At 41.7% G+C, this 27,260-nt stretch overlaps 1 protein-coding gene across 1 annotated transcript; it reads left to right on the top strand.

The window, feature by feature from the left end:
* The first annotated feature begins 397 nt into the window (after positions 1–397).
* On the top strand, positions 398–26,786 carry syt12 (synaptotagmin XII). Its single transcript, XM_039017971.1, has 7 exons — positions 398–443; positions 930–1,123; positions 14,074–14,484; positions 24,027–24,242; positions 25,627–25,747; positions 26,149–26,282; positions 26,613–26,786. The coding sequence occupies exons 1-7, from the start codon at positions 398–400 to the stop codon at positions 26,784–26,786; spliced, it is 1,296 nt and encodes a 431-aa protein (XP_038873899.1).
* The last annotated feature ends 474 nt before the right edge of the window (positions 26,787–27,260 follow it).

The following is a 27,260-nucleotide window of genomic DNA, read 5'->3' as shown; positions in this document are numbered from 1 at the left end:
ACACTATTGTATTATATATGACAAACCACCAATAATGACTTATGAATGTTATTATGATATTTGTGCATTTATAAAGGATGACATTATAAGGGAGCTGTGAACTGCTATGAATGTTCATAGCAAGTCTTATAATGCACTTTGAGTGATGAAGCGTCTGTATGTAATCCGTTACGAATGCACATCTAGCCTTTATATGCACTTATAAAGGATGATACAAGGAGCACTTATGATTGCTTATGCTGTACCTAGGATTACTCTTGTAATGTTTATGCTTATGCGTATAGTGCAATATGTATGTAAGAGAAGCCATTATAATGCATTCATAATGCATTATACACTGGTGCATTCAACCAAGAACAAACTAGTGTTCTTTTGTTTTTAGGCTGGTGGCTGTACAATGTCCTCAGCACAGGGCAAGGATGTATCGGACTACCATATCAGCGGTGAGTCTGTGTGTGTGCGTGGCCCCGCGATGCCCCATCCATTCTGATGTTTCATGCTGCTTGGTCACACACAGCAGAGCCACCGGTTCAGTCTGTTTGTGTGTGTCCTTAAGCCAACCCTTCATAAGAACACTTAAACAAGGCTTTGACACGTTGAAAAGACCAAGGTATTCCATCATTGGCCTGTTTGCTGCTTTGAAAAGGCAAGGTGAAGCTGTCCGCTTTGGGCATTCATAATAAGTCATTTGTCTTAAGAGAGAGACGGCAGTAACAGTTGATAATGGCTCGTTCAAGTCGGAGATGTGAAATGTGTTTTCAGGTGCAAATGAGAATGCTGTTTTTGTTGGTAATGAGTCATCAAGTGACACTCCTTGTGTTATGAATGTATAGTGTTAAAGGTTTTATCAAGCACTTCTTCGTTTGATGATACGTTACAGTAAATAGTGGACACAATTTGCCTAACAAACAACTGTTGTTTCCCCTCAGTGGTCCGAGCTCCCCCGGATTGGGAGGTTTGGGTGTTCGTGGCTGGGTTCCTCCTGTTGTTGGCGGTGGCAGGAGTCAACCTCTGGAAGTTATGGAAGTCTGGCACCTTTCCTGCACCCTCACCCTTCCCAAACTTTGACTACCGCTATCTACAAGAAAAATATGGCAACTCCTTCTCAGAAGCGCGGCAAAAGGTCAGAGTTCATTTAAACACAAGCGACTAACTTTATACAGTTGGGTTATGTTGTAAACTGGCTACTTCCTATATTTGAGCTCTTATTGGTTGTAATATTATATTTTAATCTTTAAGGGCGTAAACACTATTATTTCAACAGAACGTCTTGAGTTGTTCTATTGTTACATTGAAAGATACTGATCGAATTGGTAGTTTTGTTCATTTTTTAAACATCTTTAAAAAAAAAAATGCTGTCCTACCTTTTGATGTGGCTACTGAAACATACACATTAAAAGACTGTAGAATGGATGTGCCTTCAGCCACGCCCCTACCAATATCACCAGGTGATGGGATTGTACCCCTCTCGAGCATGGCCACATGGTGAGTTGTCTGTCTGTCTGCCTGCATTGTTTTCATGTGTTTTTAAGAAGTGTCACTACTGAACATCTCATATATTTCTGGGACTAAAATATATGTTTGCTGGGATGTACATTTGTTAGCTGGGGATTCTATAAAGTAAAAAATAAGTACAAGTCATCCAAACCAAAATGGACGGTTACAACTGGAACAATTAACACCATTTAGATATATAAGAGGTGTCCTCTTTGTATCTGTGCCATTATGGCGTCTGTGACAGCACGGGCAGCGCCATTGAGGCAATCTCTATTTTTATGCTGCATGTGCCATGGTCTACCAATTGAGTTACAGAGGACCACCATGTGGGGTAGCGGACCAGTATCACAAAATGAAAAAAATCCTTAGTGATGTATTGACCCATCTTTTGCAATAAAAATACATCGGTGATAAATCATTTTTGGGGTAAGTGCTAGAGCTTGGCCTTATGGAGCAAAACTCATAAATGCAATACATGTAACTATTTTGCTCGATAACAACAAATACCACAAAAAAAAATTATGGACCGTTACTTTACATTAGCGGCAGGTCTCTTAGACAATTATTTATCCAGTGCCAAGAAAGACAACTGAGGCGACAGTATATGTTTTTTATTGATTGCTACGCTAAGGGATGGTACATTTCTTTCAAGGGCTTAGATGCCGCAAGAGCTCTTAAATCAAGGTAACGGTCATTGAGTTTGCTAATATTCTAACTTAGAAACCGATAATGAGCACCAAACACAAATGAAAGCATGATTGTTAGCATGAAATGTCCCATCATTTAGTGTAGCAATCAATAAAACCATATGTGCTGCTGCCTCAGCCACACTGTCAATCTATCATCAATATGTAGAGTATCTCATGATCTCAATAAAACAACTTTTGTTATGTCGTGATCAAGAGATAAATAACTTGTGATCACGACATATCGAGGGAATACATTTGTAATTCGTATGTCCTCTCTGGACTTCCGTGGTTTACGGAGAATGGTGCTGCGACAAACAGAAAAACATTCAGTCAGCGGCAGCTCGTTGATGAAAGAGGTCTAAGGAGAATGGCAAGAATCGTGCAAGCTAATAGGCGTGCCACAAACAGACAAATAACGTCGCAGCACAACAGTGGTGTGCAAAACGGCATGTCAGAATGCACAACTCATCTGTCCTTGTCACGGATGGGCTATTGCAGCAGACGACCACACCGGGTTCCTATCAGCTAGAAACAAGAAGAAGCGGCTCCAGTGGGCACGCGATCACCAATGCTGGACAGTTGAGGAGTGGAAAAACACTGCCTGGTCTGACAAATCCCAGTTCCTGTTGGGTCATGCTGATGGCAGAGTCAGAATTTGAGTTGCCCCTTACTGCTTGGTGTCAATTGTACAGGCTGGTGGTGTAATGGTGTGGAGAATGTTTTCCTGGCACACGTTAGGTTTCCTTGATACCAATTGAGCAACGTTTGAACGCTACAGCGTATCTGCACATTGTTGCTGACCAGGTGCATCGCTTCATGGCTACAGGGGGGTCCGACCCGGTACCAGTTGGGTGTACCTAATAAACTGACCACTGAGTGTATATCATACGGATGTGGTATTCTACTGGTGATCTTAAACATTCTCCAATCGTTGTTGAGATCTGATATTCTGCACAGTGCCAGACGAGATGTTAAGCCAATGTCATAGGCCTATCGTCAACCAATCAAATTCTTCTAATCCTTTTGACTTAAATTCCAGCTAAACTTGGAGAGGACAGTTAGGCCTAACTACTTTCAAAAAGCTTGCTTCTGATCAAGAGCTACAAAAGAAAGTAAATAGCCATAATAGACTGAAAGATAAGGTAATTTCGTCAAACGTGTGAGGCTCTCCGGCCATGCTCATTAGTTGCTCATGTTACTTCACTCAACCTCCCTTCCTAACTGTATTACAATTCCTGACACCAACCAGAACTTTTTCCTTGGCCAAATCTTCCCAAATTTTTATGAAATATCCACACCTGGTCTCTCATTTCTGCATGACCAAATTTTATCGCGAGGCAAAAGAGTAGGCTAGGTGCGCTTCAATTGCTCGTTCGGTGCAGCAGATTGCAGGGGTGTAGTACTGCCTGGGTGCCATTTCTCACTGTTTGCCTGACATGTTGGAAGACGTGCTGAAACTTTTTTTTGCACACTTCTATAGAATGACCCATACAGAATATGCAGCTGATGTGCCATTGTTATCTCCATCATGGTAATAAAATGACCGTTTGGCTGCTGCACAATGTTTATATCATATTATTAAATTCCCTTTAATTTGCACAACAAATCTCACTTGTGCCTGCTGTGCAAAGCACTCTGGGACATGCAGTGAAGAGGTCAATGGATAGCGACCAAAACATTGAAATGCCATGTTAACACCACCAACGCGTCCTCTCGTAGGAAATGGATCAGCAAAAAAAGAAACGTCCCATTTTCAGGACCCTGTCTTTCAAAGATCATTCGTAAAAATCCAAATAACTTCACAGATCTTCATTGTAAAGCGTTTAAACACTGTTTCCCATGCTTGTTCAATGAACCATAAACAATTAATGAACATGCACCTGTGGAGCGGTCGTTAAGACCCTAACAGCTTACGGATAGTAGGCAATTAAGGTCACAGTTATGAAAACTTAGGACACTAAAGAGGCCTTTCTACTGACTCTGAAAAACACCAAAAGAAAGATGCCCAGGGTCCCTGCTCATCTGTGTGAATGTGCCTTAGGCATGCTGCAAAGAGGCATGAGGACTGCAGATGTGGCCAGGGCAATAAATTGTAATGTCCGTACTGTGAGACGCCTAAGACAGCGCTACAGGGAGACAGGACAGACAGCTGATTGTCCTCGCAGTGGCAGACCTCGTGTAACAACACCTGCACAGGATCGGTACATCCGAACATCACACCTGCGGGACAGGTACAGGATGGCAACAACAACTGCCCGAGTTACACCAGGAACACACACTCCCTCCATCAGTGCTCAGACTGTCCGCAATAGGCTGAGAGAGGCTGGACTGAGGGCTTGTAGGCCTGTTGTAAGGCAACAACGTTGCCGATAGGCACAAACCCACCGTCGCTGGACCAGACAGGACTGGCAAAAAGTGCTCTTTACTGACGAGTTGCGGTTTTGTCTCACCAGGGGTGATGGTCAGATTCACGTTTATCGTTGAAGGAATGAGCATTACACCAAGGCCTGTACTCTGGAGCGGGATCAATTTGGAGGTGGAGAGTTCGTCATGGTCTGGGGCGGTGTGTCACAGCATCATCGGACTGAGTTTGTTGTCATTGCAGGCAATCTCAACATTGTGCGTTACAGGGAAGACATCCTCCTCCTTCATGTGGTACCCTTCCTGCAGGCTCATCCTGACCGGACACTCCAGCATGACAATGCCACCGGCCATACTGCTCGTTCTGTGCGTGATTTCCTGCAAGACAGAAATGTCAGTGTTCTGCCATGGCCAGCGAAGAGCCCGGATCTCAATCCCATTGAGCACGTCTGGGACCTGTTGGATCGGAGGGTGAGGGCTAGGGCCATTTCCCCCCAGAAATGTCCGGGAACTTGCAGGTGCCTTGGTGGAAGAGTGGGGTAACATCTCACAGCAAGAACTGGCAAATTTGGTGCAGTCCATGAGGAGGAGATGCACTGCAGTAGTTAATGCAGCTGGTGGCCACACCAGATACTGACTGTTACTTTTGATTTTGACCCGCCCTTTGTTCAGGGACACATTATTCAATTTCTGCTAGTCACATGTCTGTGGAACTTGTTCAGTTTATGTCTCAGTTGTTGAATCTTGTTATGTTCATACAAAATATTTACACGTTAAGTTTGCTGAAAATTAAGGCAGTTGACAGTGAGAGGACGTTTTTTTTTTGCTGAGTTTAGTTTATATGAACGGGAGTAACCGTGTAGCTGACATTTTTTTGAAACCCGAAAAGGACAACCTCTAAATATCTTTCATCAAAAACAGCCAAGTATATCCATGTCGGATTTTAGTAACCTCCTTGTTACTGATGACGGATTTGACGAATATCCACTTTGTTAAATCAGCTTTTTTGAATAGGTTCCAATGACAGCGTTCTTCTTCAATCCCTCACGCATGTTTTCAGACCCCTCAAGGAACATTTATTTTTTGAGAGAGAATCTAGCACCAAATTCAGCTACTTTTCAGGCTGCCTTTGAAGAGTTTTGTCCCCAGGAGTTTCTATGCTTTTGATAGCATTTAGCGACATTTCTATGGAGTGAGATTTGTTCTGTATTCTGTAAGTGTGTCTACCTCCATCCATGCGTATATTCAACATAACTCACAAATGAAACTATGGTCTGTGAATATATAGAAATATTTTACTGTAAATCTGTAAAAAAGATTTCACAAATTAAACCATAATCCGTGAATATGTAAAAATGTGAAATACATATTCCAAAACTGCTTGTGGATATTCATGCTGTGTTTACAGATTTTTTTATAATTTTTTTCCACTTTTGGATGTATTACAATCCACAAATGTGACTTGTTTCAGGAAACATATGTTGCATCTCACTACTTCACAGGAGAGGCATTTGAATGTATAACACTTTTAGGGGGGGCAGAAATGCCTTCTGGAACATGTAAACTTTCATGTGCCTTAATTACAAACGTGTATGCCATCTGTAAATACGAATAAAATTGTTAAATTATGAGGAACCTTCCCGCTATCCATGATTGGCTGAGATAATGGATGGGCTGGACATGCCGATAGATGAGTTCAGATTGGTTTGCCATGTAGCATGCTTCTGTCTATAACATGAGCTGCTCAGTATGTGTATACAAACCTTTCTACTGTGGATTTTTTAGAAAGATATCATGAAGAACTGCAAAATAACCATTGCTACTGCTCTCCACCTACTGGAGGAAAATCGTGCCATGCTGACTCTCTCTGACTCTGAAAATGAATCAGAAATTCCTGATTTAGGTAAAAATGGTTAAAAAAAAGTTTCCATTGAACCAGACATTGTAGAGTCTTTTGATGACAGTGATGGGGAAGAAACCGCGATCAACAGTGTTGTTGTCATTGAAGAAATTGACTGAGTTTTGAAATCTGTGGAATGCCCGGTGGAAGCAAAATATAATAGCTAAGGAGATGGAGAAAATTATGGCGTTTGATTGCACATATGCAGAGGGAGTTCAAAAGAAAACTGAAGGCTGTTGTATAAAACATCTGTCACCAGATTACATCTTCAAACTAATGGCAACCATGGTATCTGTGACAGAGAGGGAGAAGCGTTCATCCATGTATGCAGGTAAGAGTCTAGCTAGCTACATTTTCAGATATTATGAGTTTATAATTTTGTCGGAAAGTCGTTTTCATTGCAAGTTAAAGCGTACTGTCAGAGGGGCAGGTGGTAGGGTTGCCAACTCTCTCACTACCAAATAAGGGACAAGAGGTGGCGTGCCAGTGCACGGTGCCACTGCGGTGTGGGTATGGTGTTGTGTGAATGAATATACAGTGTATATCATATTCTTAGTCAATTGGAAAGGCAAAACATTTTTATATTCCAATCAGTCTATAGCTTTACTAAAACTGTATCATTATGTAAACTTATGTGAATAAACCTCAAAATAAATGATCAAAGAAATTACAGCAAAAAAAAAAAAAACATTTCAAATGTAAAAGAGGAAAAGAGGGGCACAAATCACTCACCAAGTCTACTTTACTTTTCCCATGGATATTTTTTTGCTGCTCTTAACTGATTCAAGCAGTCCTTTGTCCTTTCGCATAGCCAGAGAGAAGTCCTTACATGACAAGTCACAGTTCACAGATATTTGAAGTTCATTTTCTGTATTTCCTCCCGGCTAGCACAAAACTCTTCATAGAGTTGGTCCATAATGACTGTCTCTGTCATTTTGAGGGCAACCACCACCTGCTCCAGGTCAGTGAAGGAGAGCTCCTCATAGAGGCTGATCGGTTTCAGTTTCAACATTACATTTTCTGGTGAGAAATCAAACCACTTGTCAATCTATGTAATGACAGTGTCATAGAACTTCACAAAGTCCTGTTGCTGCTTGGACCTTTGTGCTGACAATTGTTAGTCCATCAGCTGCTTGGTCTGGTATCCAAAAAGCTGTCCTGTTTCCACTGAAGCATCTTCATTTTGAACTTTTGGACTTCCTCGTAAACATCTGTGACGCAGAGCGTTGTTTCCTCCAGCTTTTTTTACGAGTTGGTCAAAAACACACCCCACGTTGTGGAGAAAGCACAGATAAATCTCAGCAGCTTCTGTTTTTTTCTTCATACTCAAAAATACTCTTCAGTGCCACAGGACAAGTCTCCCCAAGGGACCTGAAGTATGAAGTAAGAGCTGGCCAGCTTTGCAGGAGACGATCGACAGCTGGATGAAGAGAGAGCCATCGTGTGCAAACATGTCGCAGAATTTCACTCCGTTCAATGTCAACAAAGGCAAAAGAAATGCACGCAGTTCCTCTCTTCGGGAAGCAGATACTGAGAAGTGGCTGTAGATCTTTAAACAATTGTCTCAATATCCACTGACCGCTGATCGCAGGCGTTCTTGCAGGCATTATGAGCTATGTGTGCTGGGCAATTAGCTTTCAGAATGCGATTGTTGGCACTGCTCAATAACTGGTAAACGGAGAGGTGTTTTCCAAAGTTGACATTGGCATTATCTGCTGCATAGACTGTGATGTGTCTAATATCCAGTTCATGTTTTTCCAGACAGTTCGTCAGAGCTTGATGTATGCCATTTGCAGTTTCATCACTGTCTTCATAAAAGTCAAGTAACTTGCACTGCACGCCATCAGACACAGAGAAATATCTCACACATACTGGAAACATGTTTCTATTTACCTTGTTGGAGGCATCACTGGCAACTGAGAAATACACGGGCTCGCCTTCGGTCGGGGACAGATCATCCAAAATATCCCGGCACAGTATTTGGTCCTAAAACATTCATTGTAATCATCTCCGCTTTCGTTCTTCCCAAGTGCGTCTTCTTCGCAACATTTGAGTCATGAAACAAAGGCACCTAGGAGCTTAACAAGACAGTCGGTGCTGTTGTAGCTGAGTCCGTGTTTAACCGTATGGTACACATACGAGGCGTCGCTTGCCGCGATTTTGTTATTTTCACGAAGAATGCACCGATATTGCTGGCACCCTTAGCTAGCGTGGCCTTCTTGTGCATTTCTGTGGATGCATGCTGAGTTAAGTCATTCTCCCCTCCATGGCCAATTGAGAATTCCCGACGGCATAAAGTACAGAAAGTTTTCGTCGAATCACCACTGACAGCCTTAACCCACGTCTTTGTTGCTTCCCATTGTTTGATGTAGCTGCACAGTCTTTTCTTTTTTTGCAGGTTTATCCATATTTCCTTGATATGCCAAACCGACCAAACAACAACAGAAATTACTTTGCAGGAATTGGCGTGTTTACGCTATACTGTGATTGGATGAATATACGGGACAAGGGAGGTCCTGTATGGAACAAACCAATTTAGCCCAATATAAGGGACATCCCGGCTAATAAGGGACAGTTGGCAACCCTAGTGTATGGTGTTGTGTGGGCGAGCGGTTTGATGATGTCAACATTGTGAACAGAGTGCCCCATGCTGGGGGTGGGGTTATTATGGGATGGGCAGGTATGACCTATGGACAACAAACACAATTGCATTTTATCGATGGCAATTTGAATGCACAGAGATACCCTGACGCCCATTGTCGTGCCATTCATCCGCCAGCATCACCTCATGTTTCAGCATGATAATGCATGGCCCCATGTCGCAAGGATCTGTACACAATTCCTGGAAGCTGATAATGTCCCACTTCTTCCATAGCCTGCATAGTCACCAGACAATGTCACCCATTGAGCATATTTGGGACGCTCTGGATCGATGTGTACAATAGCGTGTTCCAGTTCCCGCCAATATCCAGCAATTTTACACAGCCATTGAAGAGTAGTGAGACAACATTCCACAGTCAATCAACAGACTGATCAACTCTATAGGGAAGGAGATGTCGCACTGCATGAGGCAAATGGTCACACCAGATACTGACTGGTTTTCTGATCCACGCCCCTACCTTTTTAATAGGTATCCGTGACCAACAGATGCATATTTGTATTCCCAGACATGTGAAATCCATAGATTAGGGCCTAATGAATTGATTTAAATTAACTGATTTCTTTATATGAACTGTAACTCAGTACAATCTTAGAAATTGTTGCATGTAGTGTTTATATTTTTGTTCAATGTATGTACAATGACATAATCCAAACATTAGGAGTTGGAGCTGAAAAGCGCCTCACGTACATTGCTTAGTTTTTTTGTTCAATGTCTGCGCAGCCAACATGCCCACACGCTCTATATATGTAATGTGTACAATAACTATGAATTTATGCTATGATCCTCCTATTCTATGGAATGCCCACCCCCCTCATATGTTATGTCTGCTAAAATGTTTTATTTGGTTCTTCAATGATGGAACAGATGAGATCAACTTTCATTCTATATCAAATCAAATCAAATGTTATTTGTCACATACACATGGTTAGCAGATGTTAATGCGAGTGTAGCGAAATGCTTGTGCTTCTAGTTTCGGCAATGCAGTAATAACCAACGGGTATTCTAACCTAACAATTTAACAACTACTACCTTATACACACAAGTGTAAAGGGATGAAGAATATGTACATAAAGATATATGAATGAGTGATGGTACAGAACGGCATGGGCAAGATGCAGTAGATGGTATCGAGTACAGTATATACATATGAGATGAGTAATGTAGGGTATGTAAACATATAAAAGTGGCATAGTTTAAAGTGGCTAGTGATACATGTATTACATAAAGATGGCAAGATGCAGTAGATGATATAGAGTACAGTATATACATATGAGATGAGTAATGTAGGGTATGTAAACATATAAAAGTGGCATTGTTTAAAGTGGCTAGTGATACATGTATTACATAAAGATGGCAAGATGCAGTAGATGATATAGAGTACAGTATATACATATGAGATGAGTAATGTATACAAGTAGAGACCAACAAAATGTAAAGAGGAGCTGGGTTTGAGAGGCCTATGCTTCCACCTAGTGTAGTAATAGCAGAGGTGTAGGCATCCTGATAAATAAGAATACACCATTTTCCCTTATATCCCAGCAAATGGACCAAGACGGCCATTTTCTAATATTGAATTGTACCTTACATGGTGAGAAATACACATTGATTTCATTGTATATCCCACCAGGGGCAAATCTGGTGTTTTTAGATAGAATTCAACCTACAGTAGATCAAATCCAGACAGGAACTATTTAGCAGGTGAACTAAATCATACATTTGATAAGATTGGCAGATGTGTCATTGTACCACAATTAGAATCCCTCCACAGCATCATAGAGGATCTAGATACTTTTTCTAACCTCTACTGGATTAAAACCAAATTATAATGTATTGCATTACAAAAAAATGGCATTTTTACATTACCGTGTAGTTTACGAATAAAATGGTCTGACGGGGATGTGGACATACTCGGTATACATATCCCGAAAGAAAGAAATGTTCTCACTCCAACACATTTGAATAGAAAATTAGCAAAAATAGATATGATCTTGCTACCATGGAAAAGAAAATACATGTCTATTTGTGGAGAAATCACCCTGATTAACTCTTTAGTCATATCATAGTTTGCTTATGCTATTTGCTTATGGTTTTGCCTACACCTGCTTTTTAAATTATATGAACAAAAAATATTCCATTTTATTTGGAACGGCAAGCCAGACAAAATTAAAAGGGTCTATTTATTTAACAAATATGAATTCGGAGGGCAGAAATTATTAAATATTAAAGCAATAGACCTCTCACTAAAGGCATCAGTCATACTAAGGTTATACTTAAATCTGAAATGGTTCTCTAGTAAATTAGTAAAAATGGCACACCCATAAACTCAAATATACTAATTGATTAAAAAATAAATAATAATATATATACATATATTTTTTTAAAGGTATAATCTTTGTAAATTATATCATAAATAGGACTGGTGGAGTTGTCACACATGCAGCTAACACAGACATATGAAAATGTCTGCTCTACCAAAAATTACAACCATTTGCAGCATTACCACAAAAATTGAAGAGGCAAGTGGAAGGGGGAAAAGTAAGGAACTTGTCTGTAAGCCCTGCATTAAAGACCAAACATGATACCTCCCGGGTGGCGCAGTGGTCTAGGGCACTGCATCGCAGTGCTAGCTGCGCCACCAGAGTCTCTGGGTTCGCGCCCAGGCTGGGCTGGGTTCGCGCCCAGGCTCTGTCGCAGCCGGCCGCAACCGGGAGGTCCGTGGGGCGACGCACAATTGGCATAGTGTCGTCCGGGTTAGGGAGGGTTTGGCCGGTAGGGATATCCTTGTCTCAGTATGTAATAAAATGTATGCACTCTACTGTAAGTCGCTCTGGATAAGAGCGTCTGCTAAATGACTAAAATGTAAATCTAAAATGTAATGATTAAAGAAAATTGTGATAAATAAAAATATATACCAGTTTCATTTAAGGACCAAAAAACTGTCAGCTGTGCCATATAAATTGCAAAATAGTTGGGAAGAGATTTTCGATGTACCGATTCCATGGCACATGGTTTATGAATTGACAAGCAAAATGACGCCGGATTCAAAACATCAATATTTTCTATTTAAATTATTATGCAAAATTCATGCAACCAATAGAATGTAATATATATGGGGGATGCAATCTTCCCAGCTCTGCAGATTTTGCTGCGAGGAGGCAGAGTCATTAGATCATTTATTTTGGTACTGTCCATATGTAGCTCGTTTTTGGTCATAGGTCCAGGAATGGCTGAAGATTTGCAACGTTTACCTAGAACTAACACTGCAGATAGCTATACTGGGTGATTTGAAAAGTCATAGTCAATTGATCAATAATATTATTATTATTTTAGCAAAAAAATGTATTTTTAATTTATAATCTGTAGAAGCTATGAGAATAGAAAGGTTCAGTACTTTTGTGAAGCATCACAGCACAGTTGAAAAATATATGGCAAACAGAAATCCAAAATGGATGGTGTTAAGAGATAGATGGGAGGGGTTGAATGGAGCTGAAGGGTGGGACAAATAACAACAAGATAACAAATGTAAAACATACAGGGCCTGCCAAATGTTTATAGGTTCAGAAATGTTGTGAAATAGCACAGTTTTCAAATATAAATCAAACTGGACGGACATCATAACGAGAGGAAGGCCAGGACTATAAACAAACAAAATAGAACTATTGTAAAATAGATTGTGTCTGTAAAATGTGTATAGTATGTATAAACTGAAAGTAGAAGCCTAAATGTTATTGTTTATTAGTTTACTCCATTTGGGGGAAGGGTGGTAGGGTTTGCGGGGAATAATAAAGGTATATTCAAAAAACAAAAAGTGTGCATATGTATGTATGTACAATTGAAATCGGAAGTTTACATACACTTAGGTTGGAGTCATTAAAACTCATTTTTCAACCACTCCAACAAATGTCTTGTTAACACACTATCTTTTTGGTAAGTTGGTTAGGACTACTAACCTGAGTCAGGTTTGTTGTAGGCCTCCTTGCTCGCACATGCTTTTTCAGTTCTGCCCACAAATGTTCTATACGATTGAGGTCAGGGCTTTGTGATGGCCACTCCAATGCTTTGACGTTGTTGTCCTTAAGCCATTTTGCCACAACTTTGGAAGTATGCTTGGGGTCATTGTCCATTTGGAAGACCCATTTGCGACCAAGCTTTAACTTCCTGACTGATGTCTTGAGACATAAGGATATAAGGATGACGGTGTTGCAATTGTGGTGGGGATCATGATCCTGAGTTCCTGGAGTACTCTGTAAGGGTGAAGGAGATTGAGGTGGCAAAAGTTAGAGTGGTCAATCAAATCTCCTATGGGGAGGAGATTAAAATAATTGAAAAAACAAGTGAAACTAGTGGCGATATGGTTGTGGACGCACCACAGCCTGTAGTAAATGTTTGCTGCCAGACAAAAGATACCCTTGTGTGTTAAAAATATGGATGTTGTTGCGTTCTTTGCCACAGTTATAAACTGTATAGCACAAGTCTCAAGGAAGTCGAAGGAACTGGACATTATAATGGCTGCGTCAGAAAAGTTTTTGGGACTCAAGGATTTTACATCTGAAGACCTGCATGCACCGGAAGACCCACCCTCTCAGGTTCCCTTGAGCCTGTGTAGGGATCAGATCTGTTTTATTTATTTATTTAACAGAAAAGTTGAGTTTTTGGGGAATCCTATTTCCATCCCGCAGAGTGGGTGGCAGGATGCTCATTAAATTGTGTGATCACCAATATACCATAGAAGAAGAAGAAGTAAAAAATAAAAATTTCCATTTTACAATAGGCCTTTAATTTGGAAATTCCTGTGGATAAATGTGTTACTAAGGTTGTTATGAATAATACTGCAATAATACTGGTTTCATAACAACTTTATGTATACCCCCTTCATATAAAGTGTTACCTAATAAAATATTACTGAATTTCTTAGAACTTGACGCAAGAGTTGATGTGTAATTTTGCGTTGTTTGTATCCTCAGAGAGTGGTCGCCAACAACCACAGACGGGCCTCCGCCTCCACCAACCTGAGTCGTAAGCCCAGCCTGCAGCTGGTGGACACCCCGGATGGGCTGCGGGATCTGGGCCACCTGGAGCTGATGAGCCGGGACCTGATGGACCCTGCCGCTGGGGTGGTGCCCTTCAACCGCTCCATGTCCACCGACTCTCTCAGCTCTATTTCCTCCATCGGCAACAATTTTGGGCACGACTACACAGTGGGGCAGCTGGAGGTGACCCTGGAGTACGAGGCCCGACCAGGGCCTGGGCCGGGGGTGCTCCACATCGCCCTGCACCAGGGCAAGGACCTGCTGGAGAAGGAGGAAGGGGACTTCCCCGGCTGCTTTATCCGGGTGACCTTGGTTCCTGACGAACTCAACGTGGGCGTCACCAGGGTGAGTGTGTGCATGTGTGTGTGCTTGTGGTAATAGTCTTTTAGAATGATATTATCATATTTTATTTTGGCTTTGCAGAATGGTTCTGTGATATCATATTTCACTGAAGATGCAACACTAATGATGTTCTGGAATCATTCTTGTAGAAAATGTTCTCAGAAACCAGACAGAAAATTCTCTCTGTTTTGAATGGACAAAGCCATCGATCACATCATATCTAGTTTTAATGTAATTAAAAGATGAAATATTTACCAACCAACAAACACAAGATAAAAAGCACCCTAAGGAAAGCAAAGCTAAAAAGATGTGTTTTAAGATCTCTTTTAAATATGTCCACAGTTTCGGCCCCCTTCAGGTTCTCTGGCAGGCTATTCCAGAGGCTAGGGGCATAGTAACTAAAGGCTGCCTCTCCATGCCTCTTGGTCCTAGGCTTTGGGATAGTTAAAAGGCCAGAGGACCTAAGGGGGACCTACTGGGTATATCACTTAAAAGCATGTCTGACATGTATTGGGGTGCACAATCGTGGTTTGATTTATAAACCAATAGAAGCATCTTAAAATGTATTCTAAAACTCACAGGCAGCCAGTGCAGAGACCTTAAAACCAGTGTAATGTGAGCTCTCCATCTGGTCTTGGTCAGTACCCGTGCTGCAGCATTTTGTATGTTTTGCAGTTGACCAATGGATTTCTTGGGTAGACCAGACAGGAGATCATTACAGTAGTCAAGCATGGATGAGTCTCTCTGTATCAGCCTGAGAGAGAAACGGTCCGCACCGTGGCAATGTTCCTCGGGTGGTAAAAGGCTATTTTGGTCACATTCCTATTGTGTGATTCTAAATTTAGTTCAGAATCTAAAATGACACCTAGGTTTTTTTTTTACCTGGTGTTTTATCTTTATTGCCCGTGAATTAAAATGTGCGGATAGATTCTCTTGATTTAGCTGAAGGAAGTTGTGAGCCATCCAAGTGTATTTCAATCACTAATACATTTACATTTGACATTTTAGTAATTTAGCAGACTCTATTATCCAGAGCGATTTACAGGAGCAATTAGGGTTAAGTGCCTTGCTCAAGGGCACATCGACAGATTTTTTCCCCCACCTAGTCAGCTCAGGGATTTGAACCAGTGACCTTTTGGTTACTGGCCCAAAGCTCATAACCACTAGGCTTATCCAATAGGCTACCTGCTGCCCACTAATACAGTCTAATAATGAATCCGTGGAGCTAAAATCCTTTGGTGACACAGAAATGTAAAGTTGTGTATTGTTGTGTAGTGCTGTGCTTTCTGATAATGCTGCCAAGGGGTAACATATAGAAACTGAACAGTACCGGACCAAAAATCGACATCATGTTCAATAGTGTCAAATGCAGCACTTCAATCTAAGGACAGAGAGCTGTTTGGCATCTGTGTTGTCTCTAAAATCATTTCCCACTTTAACTAACGCTGTCTCTGTGCTGTGGTGGGTACAGAAAACAGATTGGATTTTTTTTTAAATTACAGTTGGCACTTAAAAAGTAATTTATCTGTTTGAAAATCAATTTCTCCAAAATGTTGCTTCAGAATGGAGGTTGGATGTTGGCCAAAAATTGCTAAGAGTTGAAGAATCTAATTGACTTTTTTCCAGAAGGGGTTTCACCATAGCAGTTTTTAACAATAGCTTGCACTTCAGATGTGCAGTTAAAAACTGTTTTGAAGAAGGTGGCGGGGATAGGATCAAGAAGGCAGGTAGAAGGCTTAAGTTGTGATATCACTTTCCTGAGTATGTCTGTGTCAACCAGGGAAAATAAATCCACAGTGGCTTTGTATGACAGGCTAGGGCACATATCATCAAACTTATCACCAGGTCTTGCTTGACTGATACCCAGCCTAATGTTGATTATCTTATCTCTGAAATATGACGCAAACTCGTGGAGACGTGGATGAAAGTTCACATAGGTTTGCGGGGTAGGATTTATTAGACCATTAATGATCGAGAAGAGCACTCAAATTATTCTGATTAATAGTGATCAAGTTAGAAAAATGAACCCGTCTGGCATTTTTAATTGCCTTGTTTTATACGCCTAGTTGCTCTCTCAGAAATCATAATGGACCTTCAACTTTGACTGTCTCCACTTCCGCTTTGACTTTCTGTAATTTCTCTTTAATTGATTCGTTTCCTCACTCATCCGAGGGACTCTCTGTTTGGATGTGGCCTTATTCAACTTTACTGGAGCTATGGCATCAATGGTTGCCCTTAATTTACTAATTTACTATAGTAAAGGTGGTGGAGTATTGTTCATACATTCAATAAATTATGTAGCAATGTCAAAGGTAAGATAGCGTTTCTTAATAATCCGTTCAGTACTACCCGGTGCTATGGGCAACAAGGTAGTAAAAAATACACAGTGTTGATCAGATAAAGCAACATCAACAATAGAGGATATGTCAATAGAAAGCCCCTTGGTAATAACCAGGTCCAGAGTATGGCTGTGGTTATGGGTGGGCCCAGTAGAAAGCCCCTTGGTAATAACCAGGTCCAGAGTATGGCTGTGGTTTTGGGTGGGCCCAGTAGAAAGCCCCTTGGTAATAACCAGGTCCAGAGTATGGCTGTGGTTATGGGTGGACCCAGCAGAAAGCCCCTTGGTAATAACCAGGTCCAGAGTATGGCAGTGGTTATGGGTGAGCCCAGTAGAAAGCCCCTTGGTAATAACCAGGTCCAGAGTATGGCTGTGGTTATGGGTGGGCCCAGTAGAAAGCCCCTTGGTAATAACCAGGTCCAGAGTATGGCCGTGGTTATGGGTGGGCCCAGTAACATGTTGGATAAAGTCCATAGAGCTCAAAAGATTCATAAATTCAATGGCCTTGGGGTCAGTCTCTTTGTCAACATGAATGTTGAAATCTCCCAACACAATGATTTTATGATAGTTCTCAAGGACAATAGATAATAGTTCAGATAAATCAGTAAAGAACATGGGGCAGTGCTTTGGTGGCCTATACACGGTTATGGCCAGCACTGGTGGCTGACATTTAAACAGTATAGCATGATGCTTAAAAGACCCAAAGTCGCCAAACTAAATGTCCTTACAGCTGAGAGCATTAGTAAAAATAGAGGCTGTCCCCCCATCCGTTTTCCCTTTTCTGATAGAGTATGAAAAGCTGTAGTCCGGGGAGGCTTCAATAAGAGCAGCATTACAGTCTGACGACAGCCATATTTCAGTGAGAAACATGCAAATCAACTTTGAGCTCAGTACTGAGGTCATTCACTGGAAAGGTTTAACTTGTGATTGCGCTAACGTTTAAAAGTGCCATAGTCAATGACTGTGGGCATGTGCCTCGAGGTAACCAATGGAATAACAACCAAATTATTAACGTTTACAACCACGTTTTCTGACAGTCTCCAATCTATCAGAATGGTAGGAGATGACAGTTTGTATAAAGTCACTAGAAGGTGGGGCTAAAGGGAAATAAATGAGGTTACTCACAATAACCGTAGTGCCATTTCTACAGGAGTTCATATACTTTACAAGTCCTCTGTTGCTTATTCTGACAGGGAGGGCTGGAGCACTACCAGACCCTGTCTGTCAGTCTCTAAAATAATAATCCTGGAACCCGTTCGGTTAGGATGAATACTGTCTCTTTTAAAAAGTGCTGGTTGCTCCCACAGCAACTCAAAGTTGTCACAAAAAGAGGGAAACAGAGATAATTATTATCTTCCCTGTGCTAGCGAGGGTGTTTAAAACATGTAGTTCTCCCTCAGATCGCCTCAAACAAAGGCCGTTAAAACCTACATGAATGACAATGGTGTCAATATTGGAGTAGTTGTCCGGAACCGTGGGCAGGAGGGAGTTGATGTCATGGATATGGGCTCCTCCTCCTATGATCCTCCACAGATCATAGGCAGGCCAAACTCTTTCACCATCGAGCTGCCCACAATGATGGTGGTCGTGATGGGGAAGCGACCTGCTGAACTGCGGTGTCCGTGGGGAGGGTGCTGCTGGCTGTTGGTATACACCCAGGATCAGTGCTGACTCCCGGGGCTGTTCGGTCCTTCTCAAGTGGGGCGAAGCTGTTTGATAGCTGGATCAGATCTTCTCGGATAGATGAAGGGTGGCCAGACTGCCCTAATCTCCTACGCCTTGCAAGTGTCCAGTCTCCACTGGGCCGCGGAGTTGAGCTGAACATCTGTCCATTGGATTGAGATCAACGCCGCCCGACTCAACAACAGCTTTTTAAAACTGAGATTGGGTTTGCTTGGGTTACAGCAAGGTCGGTGTACTTAGAAAGCAGGTTATCCTTTTCTCACAGCCAAGCTGACAGCCTGAGGATCTCTTCCCTAAAGTGCTTGATGGTGGTGCATTTAGGGCAGACAAATTCATATCTATTTCCCAGTTGCACCTTATCTTCATCTTGTGATTGTGTGGAAATCATCTCACACCTGAAGCATTTGTGCCCAGCCGTGGATAAAAACATCTGTGGGCTAGCACTGCTAGTGTTAGCCTGCTCCGTTTTAATGATAGCTAGCAGCTAACTAATACTTAACAGGAATCCGGGACACAAACTTGCGGTCCCAGCTGTCAAAGCTGACCGCGTCGCGGAATCCGTAGCAATACAAACTTAAGCTTTGATTTAATGAAAACTATTTAATAAAAGCAACAAACCGAGTGTAGACATTACACTGGTATGTTGCTGGCTGTGATGACGTCTGTTGCGTGATGCCCTTGTGCGTATTTTTGATACCATTAATTCCTATGTGAAGTATCAATAGCACATTGAAGCCAACTGAAGTCGGTTATGATGGCGTCTCATGGAGACATAACATGTGCAGTTTGAGCTACTCCAGGAAGTGATGTTGCAGGCTAGCTCAGTGCTGCCCCTATCATTGAGTAACTCAAGTTGAAGGCCAACCGGGGTACTGCAGGCTTCCATTAGCAACTAAATTATCCTTAACTTCTTCAGTGTGTGATTTTAAAATAATCGCTTCAAGGACATACATCAGGTGCATTAGAAGCAATTGTTGGTACCATGATTGTCCTCAATATGTTTTTATTGACACGAAAATTGTCTTTGAAGATATGGGGGATCCTGTTTTCCACTAACAATGCCTGCAGTACCGCAGTCGGCCTTCAACTTTCGTGGCTTCAATGGAAGGCGGCAGTCGTTCTCATCTGGTTTTGATAACTTTTCTTGTTAGCTGAGAAGTGTTGATAACATCATCACCCAAGTTTGGAGTCAGAGTGAGAGAGCAATGAGTCCCTTGGGTTAGAGTTTTGAGCCTTCAGCTCGATGGGCTAATCCTATTCTTGTCTGATGGGAAAGTGCATTTGATTTTCAGCACCAAGTCTCCTGGGGCTTCTTACAGTAGGTTTGAGATGGAATAAAGGGTTTGTTTCTGTCACACAGGAGGCTACATCCACAAACGTGATAATTGCAACAACAATGCACCACAATGTACAGTGACCGCCAAAGTCTCCAGGCTTGTCACCCTCTGTACTGCAAGATAGTCAGGATCAGAGCAAATCACTGTGTTAATGCATTCACACTGGCCACAATGATAGCCACTGTGCGGCTGAATCAAGGAATGTTGGAGACCGGGGGGAAATGCTGACATCAGCTGGATCTACTGCTCCGCTCGGCACAATCCACAGGGGAGCAAGCTGTTAAGCCTGGCTTCTCTCTCTAGATCTCCGACCGTTCCTTTTTCCCTCAGTCTGTTTAGTGGTGGTAATCTCCATAATTATAAATGTTCAGACTGTCACATATTAGAGATGCAGGAAACATTATATTCACACATTACAGGCCAAGGAGAATGTGTTCATTGTTTTGGATGTAATTTACATCCAGCCATGCTTATTTACAGTTAAGTGGTGTTTCAGATTCTGCAGGTATTTGAAGTAGGGTTGTAATTAGAGGTCGACCGATTATGATTTTTCAACGCCGATACCGATACCGATTATTGGAGGACCAAAAAAAGCCGATACCGATTAATCGGCCGTTTTTTATAAATGTATTTGTAATAATGACAATTACAACAATACTGAATGAACACTTATTTTTACTTAATATAATACATAAATAAAAACAATTTAGCCTCAAATAAATAATGAAACATGTTCAATTTGGTTTTAAAAATGCAAAAACAAAGTGTTGGAGAAGAAAGTAAAAGTGCAATATGTGCCATGTAAGAAGCTAACGTTTAAGTTCCTTGCTCAGAACATGAGAACATATGAAAGCTGGTGGTTCCTTTTAACATGAGTCTTCAATATTCCCAGGTAAGAAGTTTTAGGTTGTAGTATTATAGGAATTATAGGACTATTTCTCTCTATACGATTTGTATTTCATATACCTTTGACTATTGGATGTTCTTATAGGCACTTTAGTATTGCCAGTGTAACAGTATAGCTTCCATCCCTCTCCTCGCCGCTACCTGGGCTCGAACCAGGAACACATCGACAACAGCCACCCTCGAAGCAGCGTTACCCATGCAGAGCAAGGGGAACAACTACTCCAAGTCTCAGAGCGAGTGACGTTTGAAACGCTATTAGCGCGCACCCCGCTAACTACCTAGCCATTTCACATCGGTTACACCAGCCTAATCTCAGGAGTTGATAGGCTTGAAGTCATAAACAGCGCAATGCTTGAAGCATTGCGAAGAGCTGCTGGCAAAACACACGAAAGTGCTGTTTGAATAAATGCGTACGAGCCTGCTGGTGTCTACCATCGCTCAGTCAGACTGCTCTATCAAATCATAGACTTAATTATAACATAATAACACACAGAAATACGAGCCTTAGGTCATTAATATGGTCGAATCCGGAAACTATCATCTCGAAAACAAAATGTTTATTCTTTCAGTGAAATACGGAAGTCTAAATATTCCTGTTACATTGCACAACCTTCAATGTTATGTCATAATTACGTAAAATTCTGGCAAATTAGTTCGCAATGAGCCAGGCGGCCCAAACTGTTGCATATACTCTGACTCTGCGTGCAATGAACGCAAGAGAAGTGACACAATTTCACCTGGTTAATATTGCCTGCTAACCTGGATTTATTTTAGCTAAATATGCAGGTTTAAAAATATGTACTTCTGTGTATTGATTTTAAGAAAGGCATTGATGTTTATGGTTAGGTACACGTTGGAGCAAGGACACCTTTTTCGCGAATGCGCACTGCATCGATTATATGCAACGCAGGACACGCTAGATAAACTAGTAATATCATCAACCATGTGTAGTTATAACTAGTGATTATGATTGATTGATTGTTTTTTATAAGATAAGTTTAATGCTAGCTAGCAACTTACCTTGGCTTCTTACTGCATTCGCGTAACAGGCGGGCTCCTCGTGAGGCAGGTGGTTAGAGAGTTGGACTAGTTAACCATAAGGTTGCAAGATTGAATCCCTGAGCTGACAAGGTAAAAATCTGTCGTTCTGCCCCTGAACAAGGCAGTTAACCCACCGTTCCTAGGTCGTCATTGAAAATAAGAATGTGTTCTTAACTGACTTGCCTAGTTAAATAAAGGTGTAAAAAAAAAATACCGATTTCCAATTGTTATGAAAACTTGAAATCGGCCCTAATTAATCGGCCATTCCGATTAATCGGTCGACCTCTAGTTGTAATGTGTTTCTGGTGTTTGATATAGGGCAGACTCCAAGGTTACTGTTACGGAATATTATTCAGGTTTCATAAATCCACTATGGGCTTTCATGAAGAAATTCAACACAGTTTGTATGACAATTTACCATGAAGACTATGGTGTTAAGATGCAGGTTATGTTGTGTTATGATAGCAGCCCTGGCTAATTTGCATTTTGTTGTTGATTTCTGAAAGCAGGAATTTGCCCTGCTGTGTACAAAGATGTCATGTTTCTGAGTCTACCTTTAACTAGGCATATACTGTATGATACAATGTATATATTGAATACCAAATTCCCTTTGGTATTTTGTGCGATGCACTTGAATATTACTTTGTTAGGAGCAGTTGATTTCAAGTTAACCTTATGTGAACCATTATAACTATTAGTAAAATCTTTATAATTTGTTAACTTATCTATCATCGCCAGTCATTTAAATCATGAACAACGGACCACATGCATTTACTAAATTTAATCCCGCTACGTCCTCAGGTGAGCCATCAAACAGGCTCTTTTGATAGCTCTGATTCTCGTCGGATGTAGCAGGGTTTATAAACTCACTGATTACAAAGGGAAACCCAGCCATGAGCTGCCCAGTGAAGCGAGCCTATCAGACGAGCTAAATGCCTTCTATGCTTGCTTCAAGGCAAGCAACACTGAACCATGCATGAGTGCAACAGCAGTTACGGACGACTGTGATCTCGCTCGCCGTAGCCGATGTGAGTAAGCCCTTTAAACAGGTTAAGGTAACCTGTCTAAATGACTACCGCCCGTAGCACTCACATCTGTAGCCATGAAATACTTTGAAAGGCTGGTCATGGCTCACATGAATACCATCATTCCAGAAACCCTGAACCCACTCCAATTTGCATACCGCCCCAACAGATCCACACATGACGCAATCTCTATTGGATTGCCTGGACAAGAGGAACAATTATGTGAGAATTCTGTTCATTGACTACAGCTCTGCATTAAACACCATAATGCCTTCCAAGCTCATCACTAAGGTCAGGACCCTGGGACTAAACACCTCCCTCTGCAACTGGATCCTGGACTTCCTGACGGGTGGTGAGGGTAGGTAACAACACATCTGCCATGCTGACCCTCAGCACGGGGGCCCCTCGGGTGCATGCTTAGTCCCCTTCTACACTCTCTGTTCACCCACTCCAACACCATCATTAAGTTTGCTGATGACATAACAGTGGTAGGCCTGATCACCGATAAGACCGCCTATAGTGAGGAGGTCAGTGACCTGGCAGTGTGGTGCCAGGAACACAACCTCGCCCTCAATGTCAGCAAGACAAAGAAGCTGATCGTGGACTACAGGAAACGGAGGGCCGAGCATGCCCCTATCCACATCGACGAGGCTTGAGTGGAGCAGGTCGGATGTTTCAAGTTCCTCAGTGTCCACATCACCGGGGCCAAGTTCCCTGCCATCCAGGACCTGAAAGATGCACCAAGTCTGGAACCAACAGGACCCTTAACAGCTTCTACCGCCAAACCATAAGACTACAAAATAGTTACTCAAATAGTTACCCAGACTATCTGCATAGACCCTTTTTGCGCTAACTCTTTTGACTCATCACATACGCTGCTGCTGCTGTCTATTATCTATCCTTTTGCCCTAGTCACTTTACCCCTACCTATATGTACATACTGTATCTATCTCAATTACCTCGTACCCCTGCACATTGACTCGGTACTGGTACCCCGTATATATAGGCAAGTTATCTTTACTCATTTTAAATTTATTCCTCGTGTTAATATTTTTGTCTCTGCGTTGGTGGGAAGGGCCTGTAAGTAAGTATTTCACTGTTAGTAATAATGTTTATAAACTAACCGGCCGACCTGTTTAGTCCTATGTTTGTTGTGTTGTTTGAAATAATCCAGATCTATAACTAGCTCACTAAAATGTTTTGATTGTGATGCAGGTCCAGAGGAATGCTTTCACAGTCGTGTTCGACGAGCGTTTCTCCATAGCCCTGGATCCATCTTGTTTGGAGGAGAACAGCCTGCGCTTCGCTGCATTCGGCATCGACGCGGAGGAGAGGAACATCAGCGCCGGCCTAGCAGAGCTCAAGCTGTCGGACCTGGACCTTTCTATCAGACCCTTCAATGCCTGGCTCTACCTGCAAGATGTTAACAAGGTAAAATCAGCACCTTTGGGTTGATTGTAGTATTGCCTTAAGGTGCTGATGGCCTGTGGACTGCCGCCTACAGCACACATGTCTCAGTGTCGGCGTGGGTTGGAATCTGGCCCACTGCCCATTTGACCTTCTCCTCCTGTCTCTCCCATTATCTCTCGTCTGTCTACCCTTAACAACAACAAAACACGTGTCCATTTTGCAGTTTCACATGTTGAGCTTAAATTTCACGTGAAACCATATTAATACATGTATTACATTTAGAGTTGTCATGTTAACACCACCTTTCCACCTGTGAGGTGAAAACATGGTGTCACTGTATAGCCTAAAAACATGGTTCAAACTATAATTTTGATATCATGGATGGTCAGACCTTGCATCCATAGTGTATGGATTTGAGTGGTTGCATTTCTCCTGCCCCATCCCTCAGCTGTTTACTGAAACTGTGGCGGGGAGAACACTTTGCTAATGTTACAGTTAAGAATTGCCGCTTTAAACACCTTTAATAGAGTAAAAGTCTTATTATATGTTGCAATCCTCTAGTGAGTTACTTTTGAGCTATTAACATCAAGCAAAACTTCTGAAGTTGAGAACAGAATTATTAGTATTCCAAACAAAAATAATGATATTGAAAGCAAAACATAAACCCCAAAGTATTGATGGCAAAACTAAATATTGCAAGGAAATAATGTTTTAACGTGAGAGCAAATGAATTGTAAATGGATACAGAAAAATAGTTTTCGGTAAAAAAAATAAGATAATGCAATTAAATAAAACACCTCCCCTCTTTCCTGCAATTCTCTCTATCTTTGGTTATGTTACCATGGCCTTTGATTTAGCTGAAAATGCAACTACTTTCCAGCAACATATCACCCTGCATCCCACTGCTGGTTTGCCTCTGAAGCTAAGCAGGGTTGGTCCTACTCAGTCACTGGACGGGAGACCAGATGTAGCAGGAAGTGGTGAAAATAAACCTATGAAAAGTAAACATGAAAACAAAATGTCACGTGGGGAAATTATTTTTCACGAAGGAAAAACACATGACAGATGTACATGTGAAACTTCACAGGACTTTGAAAACCACGTCTGACTCGTGAATATTTCTAATATGAATAATTTTTTTCTCATTTGAAAATGTTCACATGATTTGATCACACGTGTCTAAAAACCACTTGTTTTTTTCCCATGTGATTTTTGTAAGGGTAATAAAGCATATAAAATATACGTTTTAAAGGTGCTGATGGCATGAAGCGGAACATGAGACATGGAGATAGGTGGCTTTCTGAGGATAAATCATGGAAACAGTTTCGTTTTTATAGAATCGTCAGTGACTGTCGTATCTGTGCAGTGTGCAACAATGGCCTCTTTTGGCTTGTGTTGTCTTTAGGCCGTGGATGCAGTTGGGGAGATTCTGCTGTCCCTCAGCTACTTGCCCACCGCTGAGCGCCTTACAGTGGTGGTGGCCAAAGCAAAGAACCTTGTGTGGACCAATGACAAAACCACAGCAGGTGACACTACTTCACAGCTTGAACTCTTATGTTTGTCTCTATATTGCATCCTGTGTGAGCACCTATTCACATTAATACTACATATTACCCAGTCATTCAACAATTTATCTTTCTATTTTGCTTTTTGCAAAGTGATTTGCCCCAATTATCACTATAATTTATGACTGAATGTCTCAAAAAGTGGGTAGATTTTCATCAAATGAAATATTTACCATCACTTTACCTCCATTATGCTAACGTAAAAAGTTAAATATGAAGAACAATGGTGTCGCATGGGTTAAAACATCTCTTTTTTTGTTTTACTTGTATCACTGTCTACACACACAGACTAATATTTCTGATGACACTTTTGGAATTGAAATTGTTTGTGAACCAAGCTGTCACAATCTCTCTGTTAATAGATCCCTTTGTCAAAGTGTACCTTCTGCAAGATGGCAAGAAGATCAGTAAGAAGAAGACCTCTATGAAAAGAGACGACACCAACCCCATCTTCAACGAAGCCATGATCTTCTCTGTGCCTGCTGTCGTCTTACAGGTGACACTGGGAAGGGATGGTACCATGGTAGGGAATAGACAGCTGAAAGGATTGTTTAGTCAAATGAAATTTGCTCTAATCAAATGACATTTGACTTTCTGGCGGTATTTTGGTTGAGCCGTTGTTGTTAGACTGCATTACCACTGTGAACCACATAGGCTTCACTGTTGACCCTCTCTGGAGTACTAAAGTGCACTAATCTTATAGTGAATACAGTTATAGTGGTCAACCGTTTATAGTGATCAAATTGTCCTGTACTGATTTGATTACTATAAGAGGATTGCCCTGTACTATGTTGGGACTGGTGCTGACACTGTGCTCCCTCTTCAGGAACTCTCCCTGAGGATCACAGTGGCGGAGGGCACCGACGACGGCAGGGGCGAGAACGTGGGTCACGTGATTATCGGACCCGAGGCGAGTGGCATGGGCATCACCCACTGGAACCAGATGTTGGCAACACTGAGGAAACCTGTGTCCATGTGGCACCCTCTGCGGAGGACCTAGTACCCCTCCATCTCCCTCTGTACCATACCTCCGGTCACCAGGGTTGGGCTCAATTCCAATTCAACTCACTCCATTCAGGGGATACATTGAAATTTCAGTTTGAGAATTGAAAAAGTGCCATTTATTTTCAAGGAGGATTTTCTACTTCCTAAATTGAACGAATTGGATTGGTGTTGATCCCGACCCTGCCGGTCACTCCTCTTTGCATGGTGCCTACTGTAGTACTATTTTACTGTCCTCCAGATAGGGAGAATAAAAAAGGAAGGGGTAAAATAGCTTCTTTTTCAGGAAACTAGTCATTTGTCTTTTGAAACCAGTCTTACTCTGCACCTAGTGGTATGGGAGACTAATTGGGAGGTGGCGTGGTAAGCTTTATCAGATTTGCTTGTGATCATTTGTAAAATGTGAGAGTGACAAACTTTTCCTAGTATGGTTTTTGGTATGTATCATATCTTCTTGTGCTTTTTAAAATCC

The sequence above is a fragment of the Salvelinus namaycush genome, chromosome 21 (genome assembly GCF_016432855.1).
Source record: "Salvelinus namaycush isolate Seneca chromosome 21, SaNama_1.0, whole genome shotgun sequence".
Lineage (NCBI taxonomy): Eukaryota > Metazoa > Chordata > Actinopteri > Salmoniformes > Salmonidae > Salvelinus > Salvelinus namaycush.
Note: the sequence above shows the minus strand (reverse complement) of the source record. Positions and strands in the feature narration are given on the sequence as shown.